This window comes from Callorhinus ursinus, unplaced genomic scaffold (genome assembly GCF_003265705.2).
Source record: "Callorhinus ursinus isolate GAN/ISIS: 27379988/994484 unplaced genomic scaffold, GSC_fseal_2.0 scaffold17, whole genome shotgun sequence".
In the NCBI taxonomy this organism is placed as follows: Eukaryota; Metazoa; Chordata; class Mammalia; order Carnivora; family Otariidae; genus Callorhinus; species Callorhinus ursinus.
Window position 1 is genome coordinate 28,253,420 of NW_027397079.1, and position 20,186 is coordinate 28,273,605.

The window sequence follows — 20,186 nt, forward strand, 5'->3', positions numbered from 1 at the left end:
GAGGAAGTTAAAAGAGGGTGGCCGAGTATGAAGACCCGGCCATGGGGTCTCGGCGCCTTCACGGGGCAGGTGAGGGCCACCTACAGGAGCCCCTGCCCCACCCCCACGCTGCACGCGTCCGGCTCTCCTCGGCTGGAAAGGGACATTCGGAAGGCCTGCATGCTCGCTGTAAGGTTACAAATGAACACATTCAGACTTCCCTGCGGTGTTTTCTGTTCTTTGCGGAGTCGTCTTGGGGGTCCCTGTAGGACTGGCCCGTGTGTGCTCCCTGTCCACGGGGCAGCCCTGGTGTGCGGACGGGTGCTACTGCTCTCCTCACTGCAAAGAGCAGCCTGGTGACAGTGCCCCCTGCTCCCAGAACCCGGGGTGGGCGCCACGGTCCCTGTGCTCCTTGCCCACCGGTCCTGAGTCACCCCGATGAGCTTCAGCCCAGACACCTGGAGGGATGTGGCCATGGGTGGGACATCCTAAGCAGCAGGTGCCCCAAGTGCCATGCCGGTCTGGCCGTCCCCAGAGGCGTGGGAGGTGGGAAGAAGTTGGGGGAGCTGATAAGTTTTATGTACAAAGATGAATATTTCGGGGCGCCTGGGTGGCTCAGTCATTGAGCGTCTGCCTTCGGCTCAGATCATGATCCCAGCGTCCTGGGATCAAGCCCTGCATCAGGCTCCCCGCTCAGCGGGAAGCCTGCTTCTCCCTCCGCCTACCACTCCCCCTGCTCGTGCGCTCTCTCTCTGACAAATAAATAAAATCTTTAAAAAAAAAAAAAATTTCTTTTCCTGTCCTCAACCCAATTTTCACTAGGAAACTGGAATTACAGTTATTAATTCTTTTATAATGTTTTTAAAGTGGAAATCTGGGCAAAACTTTTTTTCCTTAGTTCTGAGAAGAGAGATGTCCTAGGAGGGCAGTCCTCCCTTCTGGCTCACCCATAACCCCAGCGGAGGGTCTCAGCCCAGGCCCAGCCTCCCTGCCGAACCCCAGGGGGGCATCTTCCTGTGCCAGCAGACCAGGGAGGCCTCTGTGGGGAACTTGGGGTTCGCAGCAGTACCCTGCGCACTCCTGGTCATGAAGCCCCGCATGCCCGAGTCCGCCTGTCTGTCTGCAGGCAGGAGGGCTGAACACACAAGAGACGTTAGCAGGGAAAAGGGCCATTGGCATCCACGCGCCGGGAGGCAGGCGTCCTTCCTTGGCTCCGGGAATTCTTATGAAAACCAGCTGGCTCAGAGGCGGTCATGCCTGCGGAAGAATATTAAAAATTTATGATCTTCTGGGTCTCGGCACCTTCGTATTTCAAAATTCTCAGACCCTTGGGAACAGGATGTAGTCACAAATGTTTCCTTTTAGTTTTTGTTTTCCAGAAGGTGCTTGGAGCAAAGTTGAGCTCATTGATGCACGTGACAGCACAGGATCCTCCTGGAGAATTGCTTTTGTGGCCTTGGGCTGACCAACGTTAATACTGTGGTCTGAGGCAGCTCCTGGAGCTGGATAGGTTTGGGGCGCTTCCTCTCGGGGGGGGCTTCAGGTCCTGCACCTCTCCTCGACGGGGCTCTTGAATAGGCCTGGGGGTCCAGCCCTCAGAACTCAGCGCGGCTGCCTTGCCTCCTCGGCCCGGCGGCCTGCTGTTGCTGCAGCTTCGTCCTGGCCCGTCCCCCACAACGGACACACGCCTACTCGAGTGAACGTGTGAAGACCGTGTCTCCCACGGCACACTTGGCTCCAGAGTCCCTTCCCCTCCGGCCTTGGTGCCAGGGAGCCCTGGCTGCCACACTCCACCACCAGGGCGCTTTCCCTCTGACCAGGCGCGAAGCCCTTGGTCCCCGTGGGGAGCTGCTGTGCCGCTGGTGAGGTCATTCGCACCGGGCACTTGTCCTCAGCTCCACCGTGGCGGCCTTGGGCCCTTTGCCATTGACTCTCTGTTCTTTGCTCACAGAACAGGCTGACCTTCGGAACCCAGGGAACCCCAAGAGCAGACCAGCGCTGGGGTTGGAAATGACTGCACACCATTAATGGGTGATTTCTTTCTCCATCCCAGGTTGCAGGTGTGTGATGGTGGCTGCAATCTGTCTTGTGGGTATTAATGCAATCTTCAGTGGTGGTTGCTGTGCTCAAGCCGTTCTACCAAACTGGAGCATGCTGGTGAGTCCCACAGTCAGAGGCCGGACAGGCCCTCTGGGGAGGCAGCGTATTCCGGGCAGGGTGCGGTAATGGGGACCAGTGTGGTCGGGGCCGTCGTACCAGCATCCCCGGGGATGGGGCCCAGCAGTCTAGGTGTTACCACCTACCCCAGATGATTCTGGTGGGTGCTCTAGGTTGAGACGCGCTGGTACGGAGCGCTGGGGTCAGGGGTTTGCCCTTCATGATCTCCTCCAGCCACAGCATGCTTAGGGAAGGGCGTCCGGGAGGGCAAGGGGCGGGGGGGGTCCTGCAGACCCTCCGCACACAACGGTCGGTGAGGCCATCTGCACGTGCTTAGGCCGCAGCTGTGGAACGAGCCATTCCGCCGTCGGGAATTTACAGATAAATGACACTTTCTCCTTTTAAACCCTTAACACCTTTTCTGGAAATTCACCATTTTGGGGAGAATCTTTTAGAGATAATATGTATATTCCTCCTGACTTCATCCACTTGTACTGAATACAGTGTAGCTCTCTCGGTGACGCCGAGACATTTGCATGAGCCTCTTCAGAAAGAAGACTGGTTGTCCTTGGGCACAGGTGAAGGAGGCAGGGCTCTCCCTGGACTCCTCCAGACTCTGGGCTTCCTGCCGGCCGGTGATTTTGGTGATTTGTTCATCTCTTCGGGTGGTCCATCAGCTTCTAGTAGTAAATGTAGCCTAAAACAAAAAGGTAGCGTTCCCGCAGGTGACCGGCTGCTGGCTGCCACACAGAGGGGCTTCCAGGCTCTCTGGAAAACTTGGCCTAGAACAATAGGAGTACCAAGGGCAGGCCCACAGCGGTTATGTCTCGGCCCAAATAAGGTGGTGAATTTCAGCCCTACAAGGGGCCGATGAAGAAAAGATGAGTCAGAAAGAGGGCAAGATTCCTGCTGAGGACAGAGCACCGGGCAGGTCTAGCCAAGGAGGTCAGCACTGCATTCTGGGCCTTAGGTAATTTCTTGCTCTCAGCGTAGAGCCCATCCAGAGGCAGGCACATCGTGTGTGCCCCAGCAGCCTGCACTGGGGGTCTGTCTTCCCACTGACCAAACATAACAACAGGGAGGTGTTTATCCACATTGTTTAGGGCAGCTAATGTTTAATCCCACCAATTCCTTAGCCTTCTAATGTATTAGGTGGTTCTTTTGTCATGGTTCTTAATAACAGTGCCCACACTATTCTTACCAATATTGTCACCTGGTAAAACCTTTTTCTTTTCTTTGAGCGAGCGAGCAAGCAAGCACGAGTGTGAGTCGGGGGAGGGGCAGAGGGAGAGAGAATCTCAAGCAGATTCCATGCTGAGCACGGAGTCCAACCTGGGGCTCTATCTCACAACCTTGAGATCATGACCTGAGCCGAAGTCAAGAGTCTGAGGCTTCACCGACAAGCCACCCAGAGGCCCCCCAGTAAAGCCTTTTTAAAGAACAAGATATTGTTGGGTTTTTTCCTCCCCCTCCTCTGGCACACTTTAAAGACCAATTAAAAGCTACCCATGTAATTTTTTGGAAGCAGGTTAAAATATTTTTTTTTTTTTAATGCAATAAACGAACCCAAACATCCGTAATTCCAGGCAAATGCAGATGAGCCCGGTCAGGAAGCACAGCGGCCGGGGCATGCGGTGACTTCATTTAGACAATGGAAGGAGCAGAAGAGGGGTGGGGGGTAGCCCTGGGACTCGGGGCGGCCGGCCAGCACGGACCAGACGAGCTGGAGGGCGTCTTGGCACTAGCCATGTTCAGCATGGGGCTCACCAGTTTCGGGGCCAGCCATGGGTTACAAGAGCAGGTCTGGAGGTGGCCCGCTGCTGGCCAGCACGGCTCCGCCTGCGCCGCCAGGAGGCTGAGCCCTCTCCGGCAAGGCATGGGAGCGGGATCCCACGCATGGAGGTGGCCTGCTGGGTGTGCGGCGTGAGTTCCTGGGGCCGAGGGGTGCGTGCATGTGGGGGCAGGTCGGGATGTATGTTTAGAATGTGGGGGGGGGGCAGCGTTTCCAACTACAGGAGACTGTTCTGGAGACTCTAGCCTGTGAACCTTTTAAAACGTCACCTAGGCTTTTTATTACAAGTTCATACTGATACTTGGTTTTTACAGCTATAAAATGAAAACTATGTTCCATGTCTTTTGGGAGTTGAGTAGAGGGGAATATTCCTTATCTGACTTTCGGTAAAAATGAGTACATTTAGAGAAAGTCTTGGGAAAGAAGTCAATAGCCAATAGGCCAAGTGTATGTAGTAGGATGGGGGAAACCGAATTTTCTTACTGCTGGGAGAAAGAACTCAGGACTGAGTCGGGGGAGAGCAGGCCCCGTCTGGTGTGGTGTGGCAGCCAGCAAGCGCCTTGGCCCCAACCCAACAGCAGCTGTGCGCGGTCCGGAGGGCCACAAGCTGATCTTTTTGATCAAGGACAACGGCCATGAAATGTTTAAGAATTGTAGAATATTTTTTCAGACAGCAGCAGGCGTTCTCCATGGTCTTATACGGGATAGTTGCGACCTGCCTCCGGCGAGCTTTGTTCCATCTGTTTTTCTGCCCTGTCTCTCCAGTGACCACCCTTCGGGAAAGGCTGTGAGCAGAAGCTGCTCGGCAAACAGAGCCTGACCCTCTCCCACCCCGCCCCCATCCCTGCACGGTGCTCCGTGTTCCCGGATGTCTCTGTATTCTGTTTAAAATGTCCTTGTTAATACATTCCAAGGTTTGAACTCCGTTCTTAGCTAAACCCCTTCCTTGTTTACAGGGACTGAAATAGCCACATTCTGACCTTCTGTTCAGTCTGGGAACATCTATGGCAATGGGGACGCATTCTTTTCCCATGTGAGAATTACATCTCCGCAGCGCAGTTGGGGAAAAGCTCGGGAAACCATCAGCTCTCATCCCACCCTTCTCTTTTCCCTCCAGAGCCTTCCTCCTCAGCCGGAATGAGCCAGCCCCGTGCACCCTGCTTCTTGCCCGAGAGTGCAGGGAGAAGGGGGCAGAGCCCTGGGAGGCCAGGGTGGGCTGCTGAGAGCCCAGGGGCAGTTGGAGGCCTCCGCGCCCCCGCCCCCCCCATCAGGGCCAGAGCTGCCCCAGACACAGGCTCCGGGTGCTCAGCCGGGCGCGTTATCCAGACTCAGGAGCCACGTTTCAGTGCCACGTGCCATTAACTGTCCGTCGTTCCCATTGCCTTTACTGGCCTGCATAGGGGGGTCTGAAGTTCTACGTGCAAGTGACTGTGTCGGGGGTGGAGGGAGGAGGACGTAGTCTTAGGGAGGAAAAGAATCCGCGCTAATCCGTGAGGAAGCGAAACGAATGGCCTGGACAGTGAGGACTCTAGTTAGAGAGCTCCAGCGAGAAAGCCCTGCTGGGGGCGGCGGGGGGCTGCCCGAGGGGCTGGGGAGGCGCTCACCCTGAGTTCTGAGAGCGAACAGAGTGGGTGAGACCGGGAGGGAGGTCTGTGCCACGTGTTCTTGTCCAGAGTGGATTATGACCAGGCTTTTGAGGGCCTGGGGGGGTGAGTTAGGGGTTTGGGCCTCGGGGAGGCAGGGGGAGGTGTTTTCAGAATCTTTGTCACCTGGCTGCCCGCGGCAGAATGAAGGGTCCGGTCAAAAACGTGTACCAGGAGGGGCGAGCCCGGGATGGCGACGGCGGTGTGGGGAAGTGACAGCCGAGAGAGCGGGGCTGTGTCCGGTCACCAGGGGCTGGGTGGAGGGACGGAGACGCGGGGCGGGGGGCGGGAGCCGTGTGAGGAAGGTAAGGTGGCGAGTCTGGGTTTAGACGTGGTGCCTTTGTGGTCGTGGCAGAAGTGTCCAGGGCAAAGCTGACAGGAATGGGGACAGTTGTCCGGGAACTGGCTGTGGAACCAGAAAGGCCAGGAGTAGCAACGTGTACTTGCCCAGAGATGGCCGTTGAGCTGTCCAGAGGAGAAAGCCCCCCAGCCAGGCGCCTGCCCAGGGCTGGGGGCGACCACGGGTGTGCCTTGGCCTGGCCGTGTGGCGGCTCTGCTCTCAGCCTCTGGTGCGAGGCCGCGTCTGCACGCGGAGCCGGGGCTGCCGCCGAGCCCAGCCTCGGGAGGAGGCCTTCGGCCGAGCGCCGTCCCCTGTGAATTGTTCCCAAGTAGGAACAGCCGTAGGGGGACTGCTGTTCCTCAGAAACCGTTTCCTGGAAGCAGCCCTCAGATGGGGCTGCTGGCCCCTGGTCAAGTTTGGGATGACGTGGGACTGTCGTGGCAGCGTCCCGTATTCACTCCGTCTAAGCAGGGTTCCCACTCTGGAGAGGAGCCTCTTCGGCGGCTCAAGGGCCCGTTGGCTCCCGGGTTCAGTGGGAAGGTCAGCTGCTGCAGCCCCAGAGATGATGCCCGGAGCCGAGGCCCCTGCCGCCCACCCAGGGCCGCCCCAGGCCACACACACCCGGTGTCCCCGCTGGGGACAGCTCGGGGGGCGGCAACAAGATGCTTTCGAGAGCGGGCCCTTCTCCTGGCCCTGCTCACGAAGCGTCACGGGTCCTGTGACATGGGCCCAAGACGGGGTGTGCCTCGGCCCGGCCCGCTCCGGTTTCTCCCTCACCGAGCACCTGCCGAGTGACCGGCGACGCCCCTCCTGTGCTGGGCTCCGGGGGCCGGGCCGGGGGGAGGCCAAACGGAAAGTGGGACTTCCAGAAGGCGTCTCTCTCCTGCATTCCTGGCCTGTCAGAGAGCTCTGCTGAGAAAGGCAGGCAGCGGTGGGAGGTGGCCGGGGGGGGGCACTGCAGGCCTCCCAGAGCTTGATCAGGGAGCATCTCCAGCCCCGGGCCTCCCTGCCTCCCTGTGAGAAGCATAAACCGATGGACTAGCACTAGCCAGACGGTGGCAACAAGCTCGAGGCTGAGCGTTCCTGGAAGGCGGCAGGTGAGGCTCTGCACGTCCAGATCCCTGCCCTCGAAAGCGGCGCCCCAGTCTCTCCCCGGGGAGATCGTTCCGTGAACCGCAGCCGTGTGGTCATGTCGTCGGGTCTTCTGACCGGCCTTTTATTTCTGCCGTCACCTGCAAACGGGCTGTGCCAAGATATTCTGGGTCACAGCGTGGGTGCCCCAGCTCAGTGCGGGCCTGGCATAGATAGGATTTACCAAAATCGTCCAGGTCGTGCTGTTTGCGAGTGTTCGTGGGAGGTTTCTCCAGGAGTTACTGCCAAAGACACATCCTCCCAAAGAAGTCTAACTTAGGATGGTTTGATGGGGTGTTAGTAATAATGCTGTTTTCTTTATAGCTTCCTCCCACACCCAAATAAGCATTTCCCTGTACAGAATTCTAGTATCTGTGGAGTTCCTTCTGCCTAGACCTTTTCTACCACCACAGATTGGAGTCTGACGTGTTGGTAGGATGGCAGGAAAACGGACAGAACAATAGTAGAGGTTGCACCGCGCGGCTCTACAGAAGCGAAGACCGTGGGGCCGCGCTGGGGCTCTGCAGGTAGCAAAGTCTCAGGGATGATTCGAAGGCTTTTTTTTTTTTTTTTTTTTTTTTTTGCCACAAAGCAAAATACAGTGCAAGTGCAGGAGGAGGAGGTCTTGAAAAGTTTCTGGTGAGAGAGAAGTAGGTCCTGCCCCTGCGTCTCTGGGGAGAACGTTGCTACTCTGGTGGGGGGTCGTGTTCTGTACACGGACACACGCGCTTGTCAGAAAGCCCCCCCCCCCGCCCCAGCCTGCGGGAAGGTGAGCCCGCCCCTCACCCGTGTTCTTTCTGTTTCAGGCTTGAAAACACCTTGCCCAGTTTTGGTCCCTTCAAGACTTTGCCACAGCCTCTATCACACATCTGTTTTTCTCGAAGAAACAAATATAATAAAAATGTTTTACTCTTTTACACTGTATAATTTTAAGAAATAGTGTGTTATTTGTGAACGCATGGTCTGACATTTCTGTACAGTTTGGAGATATTTTCAAACGAAACATAAAAGATGTCAACAATAAAACCAAGAGAGTGAGTATTTTTATACCAAACATTTTAAGTATGAGAGGATGGATGATCTTACACTGGGTTGGATCACAATTTTTGTGCTTGACTTTTGAATGCTTGTAATTAAAAATAGATATTTTTTTCCTCCAAGCTGCATGTTTGAGGCATGTTTTTAAATATTACAGGATTTCCAGAATCGTATTGTGAAATGTATAGCCGTCCGCCTGGCCTGAGTGCAGGGTAAGGCAGGAACAGAACGGCACGCTGCAGCCCTACTAGGTGCATGCCCCCCCTCCGCCCCCCCCGTTCTAGTGGCATGCTCCCGTGGGACAGAAGCCCCCAGGAGCTGCTACCATGGGGGCACGCTGACAGCTAGACAAAGCAGCCTTAGGTGGGCCCACGTTCCTGACCAGGGTGCAGCTCCCGAGGGGCCCGTGCACAGTGTGTGCCCGGGGTGGGTTCTGCCCTCATCTGGGGTTTCTCCTGCTCCCAGCTCACCCTGTGAGACCCACTGAGGCCCACTTCCCAAGGGAGCTGGCTGCTACAGGCAGCTCCTGTCTCCCGAGTGGGAGGACTGCGCTAGGGCATCCCCCTGCCAGACGAGGCCCTTAAAACATCCCCCCCGGCCCGAGGAGAGAGGGCACAGCCCATGGGTGATTGATTGCAGTGGACGCTGCTCAGCTTGCTTCAAAACCCAAGTCGGGTGACAGAAGCGGACCCCTCCCCGGAGTCCGGCAGCTCAGTCTCTCCCCCTTGTGGTAGAAGAGCCATGTGTAAAAATGAATTGACCTAAGAATTTTCGGCTGCTGACAGAGCTGACCAGGATATATCCCTAGCTTGCTTAGTCTCACATTGTGCTGAAGACTTCAGTGTTCTAGTGATTATATGGTGGTTCTGGGGTGGGAGCGGATTATTTTCCATCAGAAATGAAGATATAAAGAAGCTTTTAAAGGTCATTACAAAAAGGGTCAAGAAGAAGAGCCAGTGTTGAGGGAGGGGCACGTCCAGCAGAGTGGGGGGGGGGGTTTGCTCCGTTCACACCCAGCCACCGTCCGCAGCGCTCCCTGGCCCCTGCGGAGACTTCTGGACTCTTGTTTCTAAGGAAAACCGCACTGCCGCACAGTCTACTATGCTTTCATAAACTGTGTAAAGATACTTTTCTATTGTCATTTTTAAAAAATAAAGTGCTTTTTCCAGCTGCCACACCATTGCTTGGCACATTCCTTTCTGCAAGATCAAGCAGGAACATTCCCCCCCACTCCCACCCCTGCAGCCCAGCAGGTTTCTTTCCCATTCTCAGCGCTGACAAAGCTGACAAAGCTGAGGACCAAGGGTCTAAGGAACAGGAGAGGGATGGGACAGCCAGGGAGCAACCGCTACAAATGCTCAGCTGGGGCCCCTGGCGGCACATGGACACCTCAGGCCCTGGCCCTTACTGACCTGGCAGGAGGATCATCTTGATGCCTTTTACTGCACCTGCCGGACTCCACACCCACGTCAGCCTGCAGAGCTGCAGCTCAGGATGATCTGCGATGTATGAAGGGTGGCTTCTGGTTTTCTGCCAACTTCAGGCGTTGATAAGCCAGGCGTTGATAGCCGTGAGGACAGCGATTATCACCCACCCCTCGTCCCCCAAAAGGGAGGGGAGAAAATCCACAGTGCTCCATTCAGAGTAACACCAACAACCAACAGTAACCATTAACTAGCCTTGGTGGGCACTGCCATTTACGTCCCTTTTACAAGAGGACCATCCACCGGAAGCAGGTCCCAGTTACACCGTCCTGTGTCCGGGAGCGTCCGTATGACCATAGAAGACAAATTTGCAGCTTGCCTCAGCCCATCTGGGACCTTCCGCCGCTGGGGCAGCGAACAGGACAGGCAGCTTGCCCTGAAGGAGATTCCCTTCCTCTCCAGCCTGCCTTGGGCCACTATGCTGACGGCCATAGGTGACATGCAAGTGACAAGACTGGATGGTACCAGTCTAGTGTGAACACCAGGCGGATTCCCACTGACCGGTGAAACACCAGCTTCGTGACCGTATGAAAACGGTCTTTTCTGTCATTCTCTTGAGCAGGAATAGTCTATCTTTTGGAATTGGGAAATTGGGATAAGAAAAAGGTTTGTTCCCTCTGCTTCTGTGCATAATGTCCCAGGTGAGCAGACCCCTGGAACGTGGCCACTAAGCCATCTGGTTACCAAGTGACCCTTCTTGTTCTCTTGTTCACTTGTACCCTTTGTGAGCACAAGACTATATAAAGCTATAAAACTGACACCTGAAATTAAATACTATGCCTTCCACCTCTGGGACAAAACTGCTAATTAATTTGGAAAAGAACCTTAAAACTTGCAAAATGAAAGTTACACTTGCAGATAATCATCCAGATTCACTAGACCCAGCACTTGGACCAACTGGCAATCACCGCCCTCATCTGTGAGGTTCGCCCAAAGCCCAGGACCCCATGGCATCTTTGGGTCCTGACTTGTGTGACAGAAGGAACATTCTTGAGAATGGAGGGGGTGTAGCGGATTTCCCTGAATTCTGTATCTCTACACAGGTTTCGGGGCGACAGGAATCCACTAGCTATTCCCGAGGGCTCTGGGCAGGGCATGCTTAGTGTGAGGAGTGTGTTCAGATTTCCCCGTGTTCCACACCACTGGGGTGTCCGGATGTTGAGTAAAAAGGGCATTCCTACCCGGTTTGAAGAGTGGCGGCACGTGGTTGCTCTTGACCTTCAACTCCAGATCTGGCGCCCTCTCTTAATACCACACACTTCCAACATCCTTAGAAGGCACAAGAACACTTGTTACTGGTGAGGCATTATCTGAAACCGTCCCCAAGACGCCTACACTAAAACACACTGATGGTCTTGGGGTCATGAGTTCGAGCCTCAAGTAGGGCATACAGATCACTTTAAGAAATGTGCACTCATTCGACACAACACTCCCGGGACAGCACAGGGGCACATGATCCAAGGTCCAGTCTGTGTAAACGTGCGTCCTAGAAGTCCTAGGCCCCGCCCTTCCCCCACCTCCCACGGAACACCTACCGGTAAAAGCCCAGGACAAGCTCACAAAACACACCGGAAGGAACATCACGTCCTACGTGAAGCCCCAAGGACGGCAGTGCATTGATGATGGGCCATCACTGCTGTCCACACGACACAACTCCAGCCTTGCCGCACGGGGACTATGCTGGCCGTGGCTTGTTAACAACCCAAAAAAGCCTCAGAAAACCCAAAATCTTCCTGGCAAATGAAACCTATAAAAACAGCAGCTACAGGGAAGAGGGGACACTGAGTCTCCGCTGTGCCGCAGAAAATTGTCATTAGCGGGTAGGAATTGAATTTATAAAGCCAAAGGCCATAATCCCTCATTCAGAACAGGGTTTGTCTGCTTGTGACCTCAGACAGCTCCCCAAACAAATGGAGGACTGCATGTCCTCAGTGCCCTCCCCGCGAGCACAGCCCGGAAGCGGTGGGTACCCCTGCCCGGCCTTCTCGCAGGGACTCTGCTCCCCTGCTGCTGAGCGCCACTCCGTCCCCAGGTCCCACCACCATCTCGCCACACTGCTAGGGGGTGATGGCAGGGGCTGGATGTTCATGATTACGTTTTGTCCAGGCACAACTACATGTCTCTTAGCTCTCCCCTAAAAGCCTCGAATGATCGTCCCTCAATTACAGATCAAAATGCACCACAGATTGTCTTCACCTCCGAAACCAGCCAGCCAGCCATGCTCACTCCCACTTGCTTCTAGGTGGCCAGCAGGTCCGGCAGAGATGGGCAGCGGCAGGAATGGGACTTCCACTCTAACTTGAATTTCGAGTGGGCATGTTTTTAGACACCCAGAGGAACTGGTAAAAGACGTCCTTTTTAATGCAACACAACCAGGGCCCTCTCACGATTCCCCACAAAGACTACATCTCTCTCCGGGTGTCACCAGGTGCCCCAACCCCCAGACCACCAGAAATTTGATGGAGAAGCCAGTAGATGGAGAAATTTCTCTCCCACATAGCAGGCAGAGGGGATCAAGGCATAACAAAAAATTGCAAGTGAATGAGGTAAAGCTACAGAATTTGCAGGTGTGACAATTTAGCAAAATACTGCATTTCTACATCTCAATTTCCGCCTTTCTGAAAGGAGTTTAGACAAGATAAAAGAAATCAACAAGCCAGGGCGCCTGGGTGGCTCAGTTGGTTAAGCAACTGCCTTCAGCTCAGGTCATGATCCTGGAGTCCCAGGATCGAGTCCCACATTAGGCTCCCTGCTCAGCGGGGAGTCTGCTTCTCCCTCTGACCCTCCCCTCTCTCATGCTCTCTGTCATTCTCACTGTCTGTCTCAAAAGTAAATAAAATTAAAAAAAAAAAATCAACAAGCCAGTTTACAGTACTGGGAGCACAGGCTTAGCTCGAAACTACTACTAACACACCTAGCAGGAAAGTATCTGATCTTAGACTGTGATGGCAGCCGCCAGGTATGTGTCCTTGCAAAACAAGATGAAGTGTTTGAGATACCCAAAATGCATTTCCAGACCTAACCAATGAAATAGGATGGTGACAGGTGACATCACCAAATGGCGACCTAGGTCATTCCTGACTTTGCTCCCTGTCACAAGAACAACTTATAAGGACAAGACCACTGAGAGAATTCTGGAACACAAGGGGGAGGCTGAAGCACCCTCCTGCACTGTGGAGACTAAGACAGACCGTATCAGAAAAATAAAGGGAGCAGCTACTGTCTGCGCCGCCCCTCCCCTTGGCCTTAGTTCCTCTGGTGGGAAAAACTGCCAGTGTGGCCAGCAAGCTTCCCAACATTGTGGGTCACTTCCTAGGAGCCCCAACTCGGGCCCGGCTGCACCAGGATTTCAGGGGCATCTGTGGATTTTGACCACTGGGAATCTGACCGTGACAGAGAAGGGAGGAAGGGCTTTCAACAACCAGCACTCAGATCTTGGCGGCCCAAGCTCCTACCTGCAGCGCCCAAGCAGCAGTCCCAACCAGTAGCTCTGTTCATCTGCAGAAGGAAGTCGGTGATGTGCTCTGACCGGGGGGCTGAGTGGGGAGCAGGGCTGCCTGATCTAGGTCCTCAAATGAAGCGATTTTCCAGCCCTGGAGGGAGTGGAGCCATAAGCCTGCCCAATGCTGAGTGTAGCTCTTGACCCTGCCTGACCAGAAAGCCCGGCCAGGATACGTGGAAAGCTGCACACCCCACGACGCGCAGAGTCTGGGAGGCAGGCCTCAGGAGTCTGTAGAGCAAATGGGCCTGTTCGGCCAGAGAACGTGGGGTGTGGGTTGGCTTGAGTCAAGACAACAGTCTTACTGACCTTGAAGCTCATTCTGCTGAGCTTGGGCAGGGAAACGAATCCGTAGCCCCACCCACTGCTGAATACAGCTTTCAGCCCGCCCACCAGGGAACCTCACCAGAGCACTCAGGGAGCTGCCTGGACCACCCAACAACCCTGCTTACCGTAGCACTTGAACGGAGAACACAGAGCACACTCCCCGTCCACAGGGTAAAACCATGGGCCCCGACTAGCCAGGGAATTCAGGGTAGAGTCATGCCTGACTTGGGTACCAAACACTAAGCCATGGAGGCCCTGGGGCCTTGTCCTGCTGCCCGAGCAGGGCAGAGAGGCTAATTCATAGCCCCGCCTGAGTGTAGGACCCAGTCCTGCCCATCTAGAAAGCCTGACCAGAGAACCCAGGCAACTGCGGAGTCCATCCTCTAGACTCACCTTGGCAGGGAACCAAGCCAGCAGTCCTATCCAACTGTTCTCAGCCAGCAACACCCCCAGCCTCCCTGACCTCAGAGCTTGGGCGATGGCTTCATCAAAAACAGAGCTGATAGCAAGCCCTACCTGCCCAATGATGTGACTAGCAGACACATCCAGAAGCCCAAACTAAGCTGACTGATGAGGAACTGTCTCTGCTAAAGTAAACATGTATACTCCAAAAGAAATGGAGATCTACAGACTCTCCAAGACTTCAAAATAATCCTCTTAACAATGTCAAAAAACAATAAATGAACAAAATGAGAAGTTCAACAAAGAAATAAAAATCCCAGAGCTGAAAATACAATGACTGCACTGAGGCATTTAATAAAGAATTTCCAAAGTAGAAGAATCAGCAACCTGGGGGAAAGGGCACTAGAAATTATCCAGTCACAGGAGCAAAAAGAAAAAAGAATGAAAAAAGAGTTAAGGGGCGCCTGGGTGGCTCAGTTGGTTAAGCGACTGCCTTCGGCTCAGGTCATGATCCCGGAGTCCCGGGATCGAGTCCCACGTCGGGCTCGCTGCTCAGCGGGGAGTCTGCTTCTCCCTCTGACCCTCCCCCGTCTCATGCTCTTTCTCTCTCTCAAATAAATAAATATAATCTTTAAAGAAAAAAAAGAAAAAAGAGTTAAGAATACCTATGGGATTTACTGGACACAATCAAAAGAAACAATATTCATGTGATGGGAATTCCAGAAAATGAAAAAGAGAGAAAGTAGATTTAAAGCAATAATGGCAGAAGACTTTCCAAACCTGGGAGAGAAGTGTACATCCAGATCCCTGAGGCCCAAAGGACCCCAATTAGGCTGAACCCAAATAGGGATACACCAAGACACATTTTTAAAAAATCGTCAAAAGTCAAAGAATTTTGAAAGCAGCAAGAGTAAAGGAAATTACATACAAAGGAACCCACATAAGACTATCAGAGGATTTTTTAAGATTTATTTATTTATGGGGCGCCTGGGTGGCTCAGTCGGTTAAGCATCTGCCTTCAGCTCAGGTCATGATTTCAGGGTTCTTAAGGGCTTCCGGCTCAGCGGGGAATCTGCTGCTCCCTCTGGCCCTCCCCCCACCTCATGCTCTCTCCCTCAATATTTATTTGACAGAGGGAGCGAGCACAGGGCAGGGGGGAGGGGGGCAGAGGGAGAGAGAATCCCAAGCTGACTCCATGCTGAGCACAGAGAGCTCAATCTCACAACCTGAGCCAAAACCAAGAGTCAAACACTTAACCCACTGTGCTACCCAGGCACCCCTAATCAGAGGATTTCTAATCAGAAACATTTTAGGCCAGGGAAGAATAGGATGACATATTCAAAATGTCGGGGGGGGGGGGAAACTGTCAACCAAGAATTCTATACTTGGAAAAGCTGGCCTTTAGAAATGAGGAGAAATACTTTCCCAAACAAAAGCTGAGGTGGTTCAACATTACTAGACCTGCCTAATAAGAAATGCTAAAGGGAGTTCTTAGGAGGGAAGTAAAAAAGGTGCTAATTAACACTGAAAAAACACAGAAAGCATAAAACTCACTGATAATGGTAAATACAGTCAAAATTAGATTCTGTAACATAGTAATAGCAGTGCATAGTTCACTTACAACTCTAGTTTAAAAGTTTAAAAAAACAGAAAAAAGAAACAAAATAATCTGTTATTAGTTACACAATATTAAAAATATGTAAACAATATCAATAACCTAAAATGTGAGCAGAAGGATAACTGTAAAGTTTAGAAATCCTATTGAAGTTATCAGGTTAAAATAAGGTGTTATAATTTTTAGATATTTTACATAAGCTTCATGGTAACCACAAGGGAAAAATGTACAGTAATTACACAAAAGAACATGATAAAGAAGTCAAAGCATACTGATACCAAAGGACATCAAAACACAAAAAAAGACAAAATTTGAAACAAGGAACAATGGATCTACAAAACTACAAAAATGGATCTAAAAAATTTTTAACAAAATAGCAACAATAAGTCTCTGTCAATAATTACTTTAAGCGTAAATGGATTAAATTCTGCAAATGAAATACACAGAATACCTTGACTGTATTAAAAAACAAGATCCAATGAAATGCTGCCTACAAGACACTCACTTTAGCCTTAAAGACACACACAGAATAAGATTGAAGGGATGGTAAAAGATACTTTAAGGAAATTATATCAAAAACAAAAAAAAAAGGAGTAGGTATATATATATCAGACAAAACTCAAAAATGGTAAAAAGATACAAAGGTCATCATAGAATGATAAAGGGGTCAATCTTTCAAGGAGATAAAACAATTGTAAATATTTATGCACCAATATCAGAGCACCCAAATATATAAAGCCAAAACTAACAGAGCTAAAAGAAAAAATAAACAGCAATATATTAATAGTTGCGGGCTGTAATACCCCACTTTCCACAATGGATGGATCATCCAGACAGAGAACCAGTAGGAAACGACAGATCTGAACAATACTTACAGACCAAATGGACCTAACAACCAAATATAGAATGTTGTATCTGACAAGAGCAAGCTACATATTCTTCTCAGGCACACAGGGAACATTTTCTAGGATAAACCATATGCTAGGCCAAACAAGTCTTGATAAATTTTTTTTTAAAGATTTCTATTTGGGGCACCTGGGTGGCTTAGTTAAGCATCTGCCTTCGGCTCAGGTCATGATCCCAGTGTACTGGGATCGAGCCCCGCATCAGGCTCCCTGCTCAGCGGGGAGTCTGCTTCTCCCTCCCCCAATCCCCCTGCTTGTGTTCCCTCTCTGTGTCTCAGTGTCAAGTAAATAAAATCTTTAAAAAAAAAAAATTTTTATTTATTTGACACAAAGAGAGAGAGAGAGAGAGAGAGTGTGTGTGTGTGTGTGTGTGTGTGTGTGTGTGTGTGTGTGCAAGACAGCACAAGCAGGGGGAGCTGCAGAGGGGGAGGGAAAAGCAGACTTCCTGCTGAGCAGGGAGCCTGACATGGGTCTTGATTCCAGGACCCCAAGATCATGACCCAAGCCAAAGGCAGATGCTTAACCAACTAAGCCATCCAGGTGCTCAAGTCTTAGTAAATTTAAGAAGGTTGAAATCATGCCACGTATCTTCTCCGACCACAATGGTATGAAACTAGAAATCAACAAGAGAAGGAAAATGGAAAAATTCACCAATACATGGAAATTGAACACTCTCCTGAACCACCAGTGGATCAAAGAAATTAAATGAGAAATAAAGTATCTTGAGACAAAAATGGAAACACAATCTACCAAAACTTATGGGATGCAGCAAAAGCAGTTTTGTTTTGATTTTTTTTAACTTGAGAGAGAGAGAGAGAGAGAGTGCACACATAAGCAGGGGGAGTGGCAGGCAGAGGGAGAGGGAGAAGCAGGCTCCCTGCTGAGCAGAGAGCCCAATGTGGGACTCGATCCCAGGCATGACCTGAGCCAAAGGCAGATGCTTAACTGACTGAGCCACCTAAACACCAGCAAAAGCACTTCTTAAAGGAAAATTCACAGCAGTAAACACCTACAGTTAGAAACAAGAAAGACCCCAAATAAACAACCCAACTCTAAGCATTAAAGAATTAGAAAAAGAACAGTGAGCCAAAAGTGAACAAGAGGAAAGAAATAATAAAGATTAAAGCAAAAGTAAATATGACAGGGGCACCTGGGTGGCTCAGTTGGCTAAGCATCTGCCTTCGGTTCAGGTCATGGTCTCAGGGTCCTGGGCTCCCTGCTCAGTGGGAAGTCTGCTTCTCCTCCTGTCCCTCCCCCTGCTCATGCTCACTCTCTCTCAAATAAATAAAATCTTAAAAAAAATTAAAAAGCTAGATGTGAAAATTAAAAAAAAAATTGATAGAGAACAGAAAAATAGAAAAGATTAACCAAAGAGATGGTTCTTTGAAAAGATAAAATTGACAAACATTTAGCTAGACTAACCAAGAAAAAGAGAGATTCCAAATAAAATTATAAATGAAAAAGGAGGGTGCCTGGGTGGCTCAGTCGTTAAGCGTCTGCCTTCGGCTCAGGTCGTGGTCCCAGGATCCTGGGATCGAGCCCCACATCGGGCTCTCTGCTCGGCAGGAAGCCTGCTTCTCCCCCACCCACTCCCCCTGCTTGTGTTCCCTCTCTCACTGTGTCTCTGTCAAATAAATAAAATCTTTAAAAAAAAAAAAAAGGAAAAGGAAACATTACAACTGGTATCACAGAAGTACAAAGGATCCTAAGAGGCTACTATGAACAACTGTACACCAAACTGGTCAACCTAGAAGAAATGGAAAAAAATTTGTTTTGTTTTGTTTGTTTTTGTAAGTAAGCTCTATGCTCAACATGGGGCTTAAGTCAGGACTCCAGTATCAAGAGTTTTGTGCTCTACTGACTGAGGCAGCCAGGCTCCCCAAAATGGAAAATATTATTGTAAATACAACCTACCATGTCTGAATCGAGAATAAGTGGAAAATCTAAATAGACCAATTACTAGTAGGAAACTGAATCAGCAATCAAAAATCCCCCAACAAAGAAAAGCCCAAGACTAGATGGCTTCAAAGAATGAATTTTACCAAATATTTAAAGAATTAATGCCAGTCCTTCTCAAACCTTTCCAAAAACTCAAAGAGGAGAGAACACTCCCAAACTCATCTTACAAGGCAAGCATTACAATGGTACCAAAGCCAAAATAGGGCATTACCAGAAAAAACTATAGGCCAATATCCGTGATGAACACAGATGCAAAAATTCTCAATAAAATACTGGTAAACCAAATTTGGCAACACATTAAGCTCTTTCATAATGATCAAGTGGGATTTATCCTTAAGATGCAAGGATGGTTTAATATATGCAAATCAGTCAGTGTGATACATCGCATTAATAAAATGAAAGAAAAAATCTATATAGATACAGAAAATGCATTTATCAAAATTCAACATCCACTTATGATAAAAACTCAACAAATCAGATACAAAAGGAACATACCTCAACACAGTTAAGGCCATATATGACAAGCCCACAGCTAACATCCTATTTAATGGTGAAAGATTAAAAGCTTTTCCTTGAAGATCAGGAACAAGACAAGGGTGCCCAATCTCACCAATCCTATTCAACATAGTACTGGAAGTGCTAACCAGAGCAATCAAGCAAGAAAAATAAGTATCAGAACTAGAAAGGAAGTAAAACTGTCCCTATTTGCAGATGACATGATTTTATAGAAAGAAAATCCTAAAGACTACACCAAAAAAACTGCTGGATCTAATTCAGTGAAGTTGCAGGAAACAAAATTAACATGTAAAAATCAGCAACTTTCCTATAAAACTAACAACAAATTATCTGAAAAAGAAAAAAGAAAATCCCATTTTCAAAAGCATCAAAAACAACATAAAGTACTTAGGAATAAAGTTAACCAAGGGGGTGAAAGAGCTCTAGACTGAAAACTACAAGACACTGATGAAAGAAATCAAGACAAATAAATGTAAAGGTATCTTGTGTTCATGGACTAGAATAATAAATATTGTTAAAATGTCCATACTACCCAAAGCAATATACAGATCTTATCAAGATTCCAATGGCATTTTCTACTGAAGTAGAAAAAACACTCTTAAAATTTATAAGGTACCACAAAAGACCCCAAATAGCCAGAGCAATCTTGAGAAAGAACAAAGTGGGAGGCATCACACTTCCTGATTTCAAGCTGTATTATAATGCTATAGTAAACTGAAACAGTATCAAATATTATTAATAGTGTCAACTACTATTTGATAAGGGAGCCAAGAACTCTCAATAAAGAGTCACTTCAATAAATGGTGCTGGGAAAATTGGGTACTCATACATAAGAGAATGAAACTAGACCTCTACCTTATGCCACTCCCAGAACTTAATTCAAAATGGATTAAAGACTTAAATATAAGAGTAGAAACCATTAAACTCCTAAAAAAAACACAGGAGAAAAGCTCTTTGACGTGGATCTTAGCAATCATTTTTCAGATAATCACACCTAAAGCATAAGCAACAAATAAAAAATAAACAAATGGGACTATATAAAACTAAAAAGCTTCTGCACAGCAAAGAAATAATCAAAATGAAAAGGCAACATATGAATTGGGAAAAAAATATTTGCAAACCATGTATCTAATAAGAGGTTAACATTCAAAAATATAAAACTCCTACAACAGCAAAAAAAAAAAAATCCAACTAAAAACTGGGCAAGACCTGAAATAGACATTTTTCTAAAGAAAATATAAAAATGGCCAACAGGCACATGAAAGATGCTGAACATCACTAATCATTAGAGGAATGCAAATTAAAATCACAATGAGGTATTCTGATGCCATTAGAATGGCTAGCATCAAAAAGAAATAAACGCTGGCAAGGATGTGGAAAAAAGGGAACCCTTGTACAC

The 20,186-nt window shown here is 49.7% G+C and overlaps 1 protein-coding gene across 5 annotated transcripts in view; it reads left to right on the plus strand.

Annotated features, from left to right (window-relative positions):
• RBPMS (RNA binding protein, mRNA processing factor) overlaps positions 1 to 8,202 on the plus strand; it is a 173,333-nt gene extending 165,131 nt beyond the window's left edge. For all 5 annotated transcript variants that reach the window (XM_073902403.1, XM_073902400.1, XM_073902404.1 and 2 more), the window contains 2 exons: positions 2,033 to 2,136; positions 7,849 to 8,202. Coding sequence is in view for 3 of the 5 variants with exons in the window: in XM_073902407.1 (XP_073758508.1) it covers positions 2,033 to 2,136; positions 7,849 to 7,854 (110 nt within the window). In the remaining 2 variants the exon portion in view is untranslated. The remainder of the gene's footprint in view (positions 1 to 2,032; positions 2,137 to 7,848) is intronic.
• Positions 8,203 to 20,186: the final 11,984 nt, after the last annotated feature.